Source organism: Podarcis vaucheri, assembly GCF_965113315.1.
Source record: "Podarcis vaucheri genome assembly, chromosome: 5".
Taxonomy (NCBI): Eukaryota; Metazoa; Chordata; class Lepidosauria; order Squamata; family Lacertidae; genus Podarcis; species Podarcis vaucheri.
In genome coordinates this window covers 84,119,100-84,133,057 of record NC_138763.1, presented here as the reverse complement: position 1 = coordinate 84,133,057, position 13,958 = coordinate 84,119,100, and the positions used below count along the sequence as shown (strand labels likewise).

The 13,958-nt window shown below is 43.7% G+C and overlaps 1 protein-coding gene across 5 annotated transcripts in view; it reads right to left on the bottom strand.

The window, feature by feature from the left end:
- The window catches only part of PLAC9 (placenta associated 9), a 51,346-nt gene that overhangs the window by 6,367 nt on the left and 31,021 nt on the right, over positions 1-13,958 (bottom strand). Inside the window, exon 1 of one of the 5 annotated variants that reach the window (XM_082224801.1) lies at positions 9,443-9,633. The exons of 3 other annotated variants lie outside the window; for them this stretch is intronic. In XM_082224801.1, coding sequence (XP_082080927.1) covers positions 9,443-9,497 — 55 coding nt within the window. In that variant the 5' untranslated portion in view covers positions 9,498-9,633. Of the gene's footprint in view, positions 1-9,442; positions 9,634-13,958 lie in introns of those variants that run through there. One more of the 5 variants, XM_082224800.1, reaches the window with a different exon arrangement.

Here is a 13,958-nt window from a genome sequence, read left to right as displayed (position 1 = left end):
GAGATGACCTCTTCTTTCTAAAGTTTACTAGTGTGTGGAGGGAAATATGCCAAAGATCACAACTGTGTGGTTTTTCAATGTAATACCAAGAGAACAGAACAGGCAATTGAACTCTGTTAGAGTAAGTGACATTATTTATTGGTTGGTTGATCATCTCAGTCGCCCTCCTCTACACATGTTCCAGCTTGTCAATATCCTTCTTAAATTGTGGTGGCCAGAACTAGACACGGTATTCCATTTCTGGTCTGACCAAGGCAGAATAGAGTGGTACTATTACTTCTCTTGATCTTGACACTATACAGTGGTACCTTGGGTTACATACACTTCAGATTACAGACTCCACTAACCCAGAAATAGTGCCTCAGGTTAAGAACTTTGTTTCAGGATGAGAACAGAAATTGTGCAGCAGCGGCGCAGCGGCAGCAGGAGGCCCCATTAGCTAAAGTGGTACCTCAGGTTAAGAACAGACCTCCAGAACAAATTAAGTTCTTAACCCAAGGTACCACTGTACTTTTGTTGATGCAGCCTGGAATTGCATTAGGTTTTTTTGCTGCTGCATCACACTGCTGACTTGTGTTAAGCTTGTGGACTAGATCCTCAATAAATATTGTTCGTAATATTTATATTGTTTACATCAATAATATTCTGTTGTTGTTAAACATAAGAACAGAAACTGGAGCGCTGTGAGATTAGGCGCATCAGGCCACATAGCGCTAGATTCTAGGAATGTTTACTCTGGCTAACTGAATTCAAGATCCAGCAGTAAATTAGTATTAGTGCTAACTCTTTACACAGGTTTCTTTATTTTGCCTTTAGCATTGTTTTTATATGAGGGAAGCTGTCTCCTCATAATGGCAACACAAAGATCTCTTTTTAAATCTTTATGGAATGAAATATCAAATAAGATGGAAAACAACGTGTAATAGAAAAAGAAGTATGAAATTAGGGTAAAGGTGTGTGAAAGAAAGTAATAGAAGTGGAAAGATATTGTAATTGAGTAGATTGGAAGTCAACACAAAGGTGGGGTGAAGGGTCGGTGGATGGTGATGGGGAAAGGAACTATTTGTGGGATTGAGTGTAAGTATGTTTGAATATTTTTAAAGATTGTATGAAATGTATGTTTGTATGCTTGTATATGTGTATTAATGATAAAAAATAATAAAATTTATTTAAAAAAAATTTAAAAAAAAATAAAAAAATAAAAAAAAAAAAAGGAATGAAAAACAACATGTAATTAAAGAGTAGGGAAAAGGCCCTCCTCAAATATTTGGGCTAACCATCAAACCTTAAAAGGTTTTAGTGAAGGCCCACCCATTTCAGAATGATGAGTGCAACCAAAACTATGTGGAATTCGCTTGCCTCAAAGTCAGGAAAGTTGGTTAAAAGTGTGTGTAACACTAAACCACCACTGAGCTTTGGAAAATGTTTTTCAGGGGGGGGACAGCAAATGTCAACAATGTATTCCCTGACTTAATATGAAAGAGGCCACTTTACACAGGAAACTCCCAAGATGTTACTATAAAATAAGTACAAATGCTGCCAGTTTAAGAAAATGTAGGCTGTCAGCAGGTTTTTAACTTGGCATGGCAACTCTTGCCTGTGGCTGGTATGTATAATCACCTCAATGAGAAATAATGGAATTTCCAAAAAGAATTTATTTCCATTAATTTACTTCCAGAGAGCATATCCCACAGATCCGTCGTATAATTTGTCCCTGCACAACACTGAAAATTTTCAGCTTTAAAACTCATCTAAAAACTTCATGCCGCCACAACCTTTTCCTCCCTGCCTGGTTATCCTTTGTTGCAAAACAGTCTTCAGTCATTTCACGTCTGCTGCCCAAAATGTTCACCTCTTCTATCACTCAGGCGTATGACTCCCCTCCTCAAATTCCTACCCTGGTTTCCTACATCCAGTGAAATCTCTTCACCTCTCAAGTGCTTTTTTCCCCTGGGGGACGCAGGGGGACACATACCCTTAAACATTTTGTGAATCTGTACTTTTGTCCATTTACTGTACAGTCATACCTCGGGTTACAGATGCTTCAGGTTGTGTTTTTTCAGGTTACGAACCGCCGAAACCTGGAAGTACCGGAACGGGTTACTTCCGGGTTTCGGTGGCCACGCATGCGCATAAGCGCTAAATCATGCTTTGCACATGCGCAGAAGCGCTGAATTGCAACCCGCGCGTGCGCAGATGTGCAGCTGCAGGTTGCAAACGTGCATCCCGCAGGGATCACATTCGCAACCCGAGCATCCACTGTATTTATTTTCCCCGATCTGAAGTATAAAATGGTGATTTTCTTGAGTCAAAATGAGAGTACCCCTAAACATTTTTTAAAGAAAAAAAGCACTGCCTCTCCCAGAACAGCCTTAGCCTCCATAGGTAGGTTAGGTTGAAACCTGATTAACTGGCCCAAGGTGATTGGGCAAGTTTCTGGGCTGAGTGGCGACTGGAACATGGGTCTCTCAAGTCCTAATCCAACACTAAGGGTTAACAACAATACCATGCCAACTATTGCTTTGCTCAGCAATATAAACAGATGAGAGAAAAAGGCAGACAGCATTTTTATTTTGGAATTAACTTTCAAACCACATAATAATTAATGTGAGTTATTATAATTAAAGAGGCAACGTTCCTAGCTGTAGGACACAGAGCCACACACAGCACGATATAACCAGAATAACTATTTCCACATGTGATATCAACATCTGCTCGGAATTTCTTGGGCCACTGAGTAAGAAGCATGGCAGCGTTGAGGTTTTTTTGCTGAATGCTTCCCTGGACTCATTGTGACTTAGTCCTGATTAAAATATTTCTGTTTTCACATGCTGGGGAAACCTCAGCAAGTTTAAAATCCTGTTTTTTAATGTATCGGGTACAGCAGATAAGAGAAACACAATTCTGCAAGATAAAACATCAGCCAGCGTGGAGGGGGAAAATAGAGTTTTGAGTGAAGTAATCACATGAGCTGGAGGGACGCGGGTGGCGCTGTGGGTAAAACCTCAGCACCTAGGACTTGCCGATCGCATGGTCGGTGATTCGAATCCCCGCGGCGGGGTGTGCTCCCGTTGTTTGGTTCCAGCGCCTGCCAACCTAGCAGTTCGAAAGCACCCCCGGGTGCAAGTAGATAAATAGGGACCGCTTACCAGCGGGAAGGTAAATGGTGTTCCGTGTGCTGCGCTGGCTCGCCAGATGCAGCTTGTCACACTGGCCACGTGACCCGGAAGTGTCTGCAGACAGCGCTGGCTCCTGGCCTATAGAATGAGATGAGCGCACAACCCTAGAGTCTGGCAAGACTGGCCCGTACGGGCAGGGGTACCTTTACCTTTAATCACATGAGCACAAGCAGTGGCGTGTAGAAAATGGTCTTTTCAAAATAAAAGCTACCAGAAGGCTCGTTCAGATGTGACATTCACCAAGCTGAAAATGAGCATCAAGCATGCAAGCTCCTCCTTTGTCCATCTTTCCTTCACCAACAAACCAGGATCTCTGCATCAAAGCTGGCACACAGGGAAAGCGTAGTTCACAAGCCCAACACTCATTTCTGGCTTCATATCTTCACAAAGATAAGAACGTTTTGCCTGACTCAAAACTGGGACAAAACTTTAACATGTTTTGTCCAAGCTTAGTGGACTGCATATTGCTTAAATCTCATTTAACAAGCAGGTGGAAATAGGGCTTTGGAGGTATAGGGTTCATCCAAGTACTGTAGATCTGAAATAGAGTCCTTGGACTGCTTCTGTTTCCCTGCCCATCCATTCCAGATAGCCTTTCTTGCTAAAGTTTGTGGATATCACTACTTTGTGGGGTGGGGGACGGAATTGGACTAATTGCTCTTTAAATGTAAATTTGAGCTGGACTGCACTTGTCCCACCTTCAGAAAATGCACCTATCCCAAGATGAGGCAGCACACACACCTTCAGAGATAGGGAAATGTTGAGCTTCTTTTTTTTTTTGCCCAAAATTGTTGGCAAATTCACACAAAAATGAGGTTTTTGAGCTGTTTTTAAGGAACATAGTCAAAAATGACACTGCCAACATAAGTTGGATTTCCCCGGACATTTTTAGTGATTTTTGCCCAGACACAGATATGTCCAGGAAATTCCAGACATATGGCAACCCTACTAGACACCAAACCACCCCTTCTCACCTGGAGACCCTATCATAAGCTCTCCTCCAATACCTTTGTCAGCAGCCTAATGCCAAAATTTATGAGGAGGTCCAACCACCAACTTGCCAGAGGAAATGCTTTGCTTGCTATTTGTGTGTGTGTTATGCCGTTGCTAAAATACAGCCATGGTGGGGCAGAACCAGTGAAAATGGTGACAAGCCAAAGAGGCAAAGTTTCCTCATAAGCCTGAATTATTTGGTTCAGGCTGTTTCTTGTGGTTGCTATCTTCTGTACTCTAGCGTGAGCTAGAGCCTCACAAAGCAGCAGGGTGGAACGTAAGTTCTGATAGAACAAAACAAAGATTATTAACAGTGGATTGCAGCCAAGGGTGAGAGATGATTTCTAAAAAGAAATCTGGGAGCTGATTATACTGAGGTCATTCTCTCCAGCAGAGACCATTTCTTATGCACAGCCTATTTTGATTAATGCAAAAAACAACCCACCATTTCTTTTCTTAGATATGTAGCCTCAAAGCAGCAATTGTCAAATTGTTCCTGGTGCATTCTCAGTTAACACAGTATGACTGTCAGGCCCAATGGGTCTGGCTCGTTCCCATGTAAACGGAGTCAACCATCTCCCTGGGATCCTCTCCAATGCACAAAAATTCCTCCTCTAGCAAAGCAACATGAAACAGCTTCTTTGGAAAATATAGGGACCTGAATGCATGTCTCTCTTATATGGTGAAGTCAAACAAAAAATCCACAGAGCCAAGGTGATTTTTGTCTGGGTGTTTTTGTCCCACTCGGTTTCGTTTACTTGACAACGTCCCCTCTGTCCAAAATATTACGTCAGGGAAATAAGAACTCGCTTGGCTTAATTCTGTGCTTGCTTTGGCTATCCTTCCTTGCGCTCGGGAAGAAGATAAATATTTCTGAGAGGACTAAGAGCATTTTCAATTGCTCTTCAGTGGTAGATGGAGTTATGTGTCTGTGTGATTATGGTGATACTCAGCACCGATAAGAGTTCTTCAGAGTGTTCAAAGTACTTTACATATATTACTTTGGAGTTATAATTCCAACAAGCCTGTAAGATCTGAGCTCCCTGGAATAGTCCATACCCACCAAGTGTCCCGATTTTCCAGGGATAGTCCCGGAATTACAAAAGTCATCTTGGCTTCTGATTGGATCCTGGAATGTCCTTCTTTACCCCGCCAGTGCTGCAGTACCTGAGCCTGGAGAGGAGGATGAGGCGGGGCTTATACCGAGCAGTGACAGTGGCTGCCAGGAGCATCCCGTGGCCTCTCCATGGCCAATGATGCCAGCCTCCTCCCTCGGGGAGCTTGTAGTGGCTGCTGGAGAGTGAGCGAGGAGGAGGAGAGGCCCAGCCCTGTGTGACGTGTCAGCTCTCTGAGGGGCAGGCAAAGGGCAGGACTGCCCTGGGAGGGAAGAAAGTCTTGGTTTTAAAAATAATAATACTTTGTGTGTTTGCATCTAAGCGTGCTCCTTTCCAAAATTTACTTATTGTGGTCTGTTTTTCTTTGTGTAAATCTACCAAAGAATAAAATAAAAGCGGGGTCAAGGGGTTTTCTCAGGACGGTGGAGTGTCCTGTTGACATAGTTGTATTGGCACCTGCCCTTCTTCCGATAGGAAATGCTCTGCGGCAGGGGTGAGAAACACAACAATGGGGGTGTCTAGTGGGAAAAGTCCCTATTTTCATCTGTGGGATGTTGGAGGGTATTCATTTGTACTCTGCCTTTTGGATCCAAAGTTTCTCCCCCAGCTGGCTACACCTTTCAGTAGCTAACCCATAAAACCTCCCAATTAACCATAAAAAACAGCGATCTCAAACAACAAAAGCTAAAACCCAACCAGAACAGAACAATCATTCATCAATATGTATTTACTTGATTTGTGTTTGCCATTGTGAAAACTTGCCCCCAACTCCATATCATAAAATCAGAATCACTTCAAGCCCATGAAGTTACTGTAGGGATAAAATCCTGATTGTGCTATTTGCATTCTAATAATAGGAGCCAAAACAACTGCAGACCACAGTTTTGTGGCTTGTGATGGGAATATAGATCTTAGGATTGGTGGTTTTTTTAAAAAAATATGTTGCAAATATTTTTCAGAAGGGTAGCAGTGTTAAGTCTCTTGCTGCAAACACAACAAAGAGTCTTGTGGTGCCTTAAAGACTAACAAATGTGTTATGGCCACAATAATGTTGGTTTGGCTGTTCCAGACTCACTTATACATTTCACTAGAGGACTGTCCACAGCTATGGAGTTTTAATTAAAACTGTAGCAGACATGGTAAGCTTCTGCATTTTGTGTAAAAACTTTCACACTTGTGCCCATATTATATTTCTATTACTTTAAGGTGAAAGTAGTTGTCATCTATTCCCACACCCTTGCCACAGATTGAGGGAAATTTTCTCTTGTTTTCTCTTGTACTCCTCAGGAAATAGCTTCAGCTGTAACTGAACATTAGAAGTTTGCAGCTGCCAGAAAGAAATAGCAACCACTGAAAAAGCTGTTTTAGGCACATCTGAGAGTTTGCATGTGCACTGATGTGATTTGAGGTTGGTTGGTTTTTTTAATCTGCAGAGCCCATTGCAAAATGCCTTGGATATTCTCCTCAGGACAAAACTAGAGATGATGGTGAACCCAGGTATCCCTGTATATCCCAAACATGCATATAATAGGGGGCAGATGACCGTTGTTGTTTTTTTAGAGTAAAAGGGGAGCACAAGGTGTTGGGCACGAAATCCTCTGTACCTGCCCATCCCCTCCCCTCCCTCTCACTGCATTGTCCTCCCAGCTTGGCGTCTAAGCCCTATGAAGGTTAAAAGTGCTTGTGGGAACAGGTTGAAGGGGCATAAGCCATAAAGATGGGGAGGGTTTACCATCTGCCCACCACCTCCAGAACACATACAGAGTAGCTGGGAGGGCCCAGTCAGATAAATAGTAAAATTATCATCATCATCATCATCATTATACACTTGCCTGCTCCCTTTGCTCTAAACAACAGGACACATGCATACCGATCACATAGGATTGTCACAGACCTGAATTTAAATTACTGGGCTTCCTGCCACACAGTTTGTTTATCCCTTGATGTCTAGTACTGAGCTACTTAAGAAGAACAAATTATAATAAATAATTTGCTGTGTAATTATGGGAGTTTGCTGTCTGAAAAACGCAAGTCCTCTGAAACCTTGGGCACGTTGAACAGGCTGCATAGTTCTTTGCATCTTGCGCATTATCTGTGGGCACCACAGGTTTCACTTCAATAATACTTAGTATTTGAAGGTACCTGTGCAGGAGCTGGTTTCTATGTGTGCATATTTCCTGCTGAATGGGGAATTGTGTGTGCAGTGTTTGCAATTCCACAGCATGCTCCCACTGCTGGTTTGGGAAGCTGTGGACAAGGGGGGTTAGCTGCCATCCATATGTATCCTGCAGCTATCCTGTTATTTGTTACAAAATACTTTGTTATGATGCATTTCCCCACAAAACAGTTTTGATCCGAACTGAGAAAGAAAAACTGCCTGGCTGTGTTTTAAGGCAGTACAGTGGTACCTCGGGTTAAGTACTTAATTTGTTCCGGAGGTCCGTTCTTAACCTGAAAGTGCTCTTAACCTGAAGCACCACTTTAGCTAATGGGGCCTCCCGCTGCCACCGTGCTGCTGAAGCATGATTTCTGTTCTCATCCTGAAGCAAAGTTCTTAACCCGAGGTACTATTTCTGGGTTAGCGGAGTCTGTAACCTGAAGCGTATGTAACCTGAAGCGTATGTAGCCCGAGGTACCACTGTAATGTGTACACATCCTCAAGGCACAAAGCAACTCAAGAAGGTAGTACAACTAAAGCAGATCCAAAAGAGGAAAGTGGGGGGGGGGAATCCAAATCAACAAGTAAAGTCCCAACTTGAATGTATTTCAAGTGAAAGGTCTTATTTTGCAACTGTGTCTGCATTTAGTGCTGCCTGCCAATCAACTGATCTGCCTGCAAGTTGGATTAGTTCCATGGCATTTTCCACAAGTGCTCAAAGGTTTACCTCAGTAATTCTTATAACAGCCCTGTAAGGTAATTCTACATTTTTATTATTATTCCCATACCGCAGATTTGAGACCAAGGTTGAGAGACAGTGGCTTGATCTGGCAATTGAGAACAGAGGCAGGAACTGTCCTGACTTACAGCTTTTTACTCACTGCTTCTACATAATGACTAAAGCAAACTCACAAGAGGGAAGTGAGGATCTACAAGTGGGATTTGCAGCCTATGTTTACTGTGTTATAGGCTGGCAGGCAGCATCTGTATACCTGGATAAAAGTAATTAACGCTTGAAGAAATGCCGCAAAAACAACCTGTCTACACAGCCTTTAGCATTTCTATGCCATACCGAAAGAACAGAAAATATAAGAGGAGGGGGAAATGTACCCAATGGAGACAGTGTAAGAGAAGCATGAAAGCCTACCCCATGGCAAAAACAAAAATCTTTGCAGATTTAAAGCAATGTCTAGCAAGGATTTTTATACCCTGTTCATTTCAGTGAGACAGTTAAACACTGGCAAAATTTTCTTCTACTGAAATAAATTTTAGTCAAATCCTCTGCAAATTAATTCAGAAGTGGGACCCAATAAATTCAATTAGACTCAAAAGTATGTATGCATAGAGCTGCAGCCTTCATATTGTTTGCCTTCGCTAGATTGCACCCTTATTCAAGAATGGCAGTGTGTGTCACAAAGGCATCTTTAAAACTTTTGTACATGCTAAAAGTCAAAGATCCAGCATCGTGCAAGCCATTTCCCCTGCTACACAGTCCAATAAAACAACTTAGAGTGGCAAACACAGCACTTATTAACCAAGAAAAAACTTTAGAGGTAGACTAACAAGCATCTTCATTACTAGCTTCTTGAAACACTGAAGTTCTCACAGCAATATAATTCTTAAGCTCTCCAAAACTGAATGCTGTTCAGAGGGCCATATGACTGACTGACAAAAGTGAATCGCACTTGAACCGGCATACCATTTTGGTGATATTACTCTGACTTTTGGCGAAGCCTGACAAGTACTGCATATTTTTGATCCCTGTAAAATTTTATAGTTTGCGTCTATAAAACACGATCTCCAATTGCACAGAGGTCACGCTTATTATATAGGGCTTTCCTTATGTGAACTTCAGAAGTTAAAATATCCCACTGGCTGTTTTGAACCAAGAATGAGCACATTGTATTTCTATCCATCTCTATCGATTTGCTTCCGATGGCTGCTCTTCCCTCGAGCAGATAATGCTTCTAACAAGCTGGCAGTTTTGAAAGACTTACCCAATCCTTGTCCACTCAGCATTAAAATAAAAAGCAGAGGCCAAATGCAAAGCATAGTTTCAGAGGCTCCGTCCGGAGGAATCTCTCCTGGTCCAGCAGATGAAGAGAAATAAGCAGCCTCTCTCCTCAGTATGCACTGGCCCTCTGCAGAACAGTTTGGATTGGCAGCCGGAGAATTGGGAGGAAATAGTCTCTGGCTGCTGAGCCAAGTTTCTTAGGCGGTCCTCGCCTTCCTTTCTCCCCACCCCCATCCAAGCCACCCTTTAAACTCCACATAGGGACCAGTCACCCAGGGAAACTCATTCTAGGCCAAATCTGCTGAAGCGAAAGGTGGGGTGTGTAAGAGTTTATTTACTTATGTGGAACATGAATGGAATGTGCCGAAAAAGAGCTCCACTGAATACAACCAGTTGGATCAAGCACGAATCAGCTGCCTTGGATTTCTGTATGCATAGTTTTTAATCACTCTGCAGGAGAGAACAAAGTGGAGTTCACCAGTCAGGCCTATTATTACTTGTTTGATTAGATTTCTTTAAGAATTCCACTCTGTCTTGAAAGCTCAGCGCAGGTTACCATAGTTCCAGTATTTTACATGTACTCACAAACTTAAGATTCCCCTCAGAAACATAAATCAGAGGCATAGGAAATAGGCTTTATACCACATCAGACAAATAACTTATCACACCCAGCATGGTCCACAACAGAGATGGGGAACCTTTTGGGCTTCAGAGGCCAGATTGCACCCTGGGGGCCAACAGTGACGGTGGGTGGGACAATTCACCTGCTCAAATCCCTTGTGTGGGTTTCCACACAAGGGATTTTGAAAGCTAGCTGGCTATCAGGTGCTTGGGAACTGCAGCACAAGGGAAACTGCCTGCCTTACGCTTCCTGCTTTGGAAAGCCCAAAGCATAGTACTGGCAAACATGGGCATATCCAGGATTTATGTCGGGGGGGGGGGGGGGCAGGACACTCACCTGTCATCATCCTCTGTCTGGCTCCATCTAGCAGATTTGCAACTCTTTAAATTACTTTCTTTTGTCGGGACGCGGGTGGCGCTGTGGGCTAAAGCCTCAACGCCTAGGGCTTGCCGATCGAAAGGTCGGCGGTTCGAATCCCCGCGGCGGGGTGCGCTCCCGCTGTTCGGTCCCAGCGCCTGCCCACCTAGCAGTTCGAAAGCACCCCCGGGTGCAAGTAGATAAATAGGTACCGCTTACCAGCGGGAAGGTAAACGGCGTTCCGTGTGCGGCTCTGGCTCGCCAGAGCAGCGATGTCACGCTGGCCACGTGACCCGGAAGTGTCCCCGGACAGCGCTGGCCCCCGGCCAATAAATGTGAGATGGGCGCACAAACCCCACAGTCTGTCAAGACTGGCCCGTTCGGGCAGGGGTACCTTTACCTTTACCTTTAAATTACTTTCTTTTGACCCCAACTGCTCAGAAAAATCTCTCAAAACCTTTCTACAATTTCTACTTTTAGTTTAAGTATCCTTATTTATTTACTTGATTTAAGGGGCAGCTGCCCCCGTCCCCCCCCAAATACACCCATGTGACAGAGCGCTTCTTCCCCTACCCATCGACTGTTTGGGGGTGGGGGGAGTGAAAAAACGCTGCATTTTTCAAGTACTGGCTGTGCAAGGGAGAAGTCCTTCTCACAGACAACGCCCTCAATGGGTATTTAGGACCCCCACCACATCAGCTGACAAGCGGGGAGGGGGGGGAGGTCAAATCCTGATGATTTGGCTGCAGGTGCCTGTTCCCTCTTGTGAACAGGCACGCACAGTGAACACAAAATCAAGAGAATTGTGCTCTTTTGTCTTTCCCATCAGCTGATGTCATGAGTTGCACAAGCTGATTGACAATTGGGCGTGGTTTGGGAGAAGTAGTATCATGGGACAAAACTGACCTGCAGACTGGGAGTCCCCCACTCTGGTCTACACTGACTAGATGCAAATCCCTTATGTCTTGAGCTTGAATCCCAGAACAATAGGCAGGTAGGATTCTAGAATGCAGCAACTTGATTCGCCAGTAGGAGCTGTCCAATCTGGCTCCAGTAGGGGAGTTTGAATCAGCCTATCAGGTGTAAATAAGGTGTATATAGCCCGGGGTCTGGGCGGGGCAAAGACACAGGATGATTGACTGTTTTCACTATGATCTGAAATAAACACATGAAAACTGATGGCTCTACACTGAATAAAATCTCAAGGGTCTCTAGGTGGCGTCTTTCCCACTCCCCCCGGAAATGCTGGGGACGGAAACTGGGATCTCTTGCGTACGAAACAATCTCTTGGCCACTACATTTCACTAAAATGGTTTATCAACTGCTGTATTAATTTATTACTGTTGTACTTTTACCCCACCCTTTCTCCAAGGAGATCTCAGGGCAGCATCCATGGGAATGGCCACATTTGACTTGAACATCAGCCCAGAGGGGTTGCTTAGGCTAATACGGGAGTGGCGGAACCTGTGCTCCTCTAGATGCTGTACAACTCTCAACATCTCTCATCAATGGCTATACAGTGGTACCTCGGGTTAAGTACTTAATTCGTTCCGGAGGTCCGTTCTTAACCTGAAACTGTTCTTAACCTGAAGCACCACTTTAGCTAATGGGGCCTCCCGCTGCTGCCACGCCGCCAGAGCACAATTTCTGTTCTCATCCTGAAACAAAGTTCTTAACCTGAGGTACTATTTCTGGGTTAGCGGAGTCTGTAACCTGAAGTGTATGTAACCCGAGGTACCACTGTACTGCCTGGGGCTGGGGGAGCTGGAGCCCAACAACAAAAACAAAAAAGGGACTGTGTGTTTTTAAACAACAACAACCCGACAATTTAATATACAGCTGCAATTTTGCCATACAGTCTTCTTCAGTGGTGGAGATTGTTTACTGCTTCAGAATGGATCCAGAATACACAATAGCTCAGGCATCTTTAAACAGGGATGTAAACAAAACTGAGATACTGCATGTTCCATGCCACTGAAGAAGACTATGTTCAAAATGCATTTGGCAGCAGAAAGTGTTGTTAATTTGCAAGATATTTTGGGAAATCGTTTGTTCACTATACATTCAGACACTTCGTAAGGGATCATAACCCAATTTTGCATGGTGGTCCCCAGGAGCACGAGCTCCCGGGATCGAGCCCTTTTGGGGGGGCCCAATGTCCAAGAAGAGCGGAGTCCCTTCAGTTTAACCCCAATACCAGTTATGTATCAGCAGAGCTACCTCAAAAAGTGTGTGTTATTTTCCATTTGAGCAGCAGCATTAGTCAAAAGCTATGCCACAAACAGGCTGACATTTTTAAATAGTCTTCAACAGCAGTCTCAGGTAAAGCACATTAAAACAGAAAGCACTATGGCAGGGGTTTTCAATCTTTTGGGGGCCACATTTAGAAGTCTGGAAAAACTAGTTGGCACTACCATAAAATGGTTGTCACTGGAGGGGTGCAGTGGCTGCACAGTAACAAAATGGCTGCTGATCTGACCTGCCTTTTCATAAAGGAGAAATCACTCCCCAAGGAAATGAGTGCAAGACAGAGCTTGAGGCTGAGCCCCAGATACAAAACCACATGCTTGCCTTTACAAAGCACAACAGAACAACCCATTTCACAGAAAGGAAACTGACAATGCTTACCAGAGAAGACTTTGCTTACTATACCAAAGAGTGCTCATGTATCTTAAATAGTCGAATGGCAAAGTTTGTTCTGCAGCACATTTTAAGGCCATTTTCATCCTTTCTGTACCATCCCTTAGTTTTATGAGTCTGTCTGTTTAAATAAGCATTGTCTTCCCACACATGATTCCAAGTACAATAATAGCAGTAAAGCACACTGGTGTTTTTAAAGAGCAACTCAAGAGAAGTATTCAATTCAAAATAATGCCACAGATTTTTGGCACAATAGCCTGGAAAGCAAAAGCATTCCTTCGTATTTTTAGTCCTAATATGGACTATTCTGAGAAACTAGTGAAATCATGTGAATAAGAGGTTTCAGCAAAATCTAAGATTCAGTAATACCTTCAAGATGACAGCAGGTGCAGGGACTATCACCCTAATGCAATAGACAGTGTTTTTATTCTATCTGATTAGGTGTTGAGAGAGTGGGGACATGGTTGCTAAGCAACTGCCACCCCAATCCCTCAATTCTACTAGATATCAGTAACAACAAATTCATATTTTGTTTGCAAAGATCATAAAATGGCAAAAAGTGTACATACCCTTCAGTTGCAAAAGAGAGAAAATGAATGCTGATGAATCTGATACACGCTATATATGTGGGATGTAAACACAGGAGCAGTCAATGACAACATTCCTAGAGTGTACATGTTAGAACATGGGGAGGGATGTCTGTCCAGTAAGCAGGTAAACTTCCTGGAACAGACTTCCTCCGCATGTGACAGAGGTGGGTGTGGCCTCACCTGTGCAGGTAAATGATAAAAGCACAGGGCAGGCAGCCATTCTCTCTCTGCCATCTTCCTTCGATGAGGAAACATCTAAGGATGCTCTCTTGCGCCTCCCAGCCAAGAGA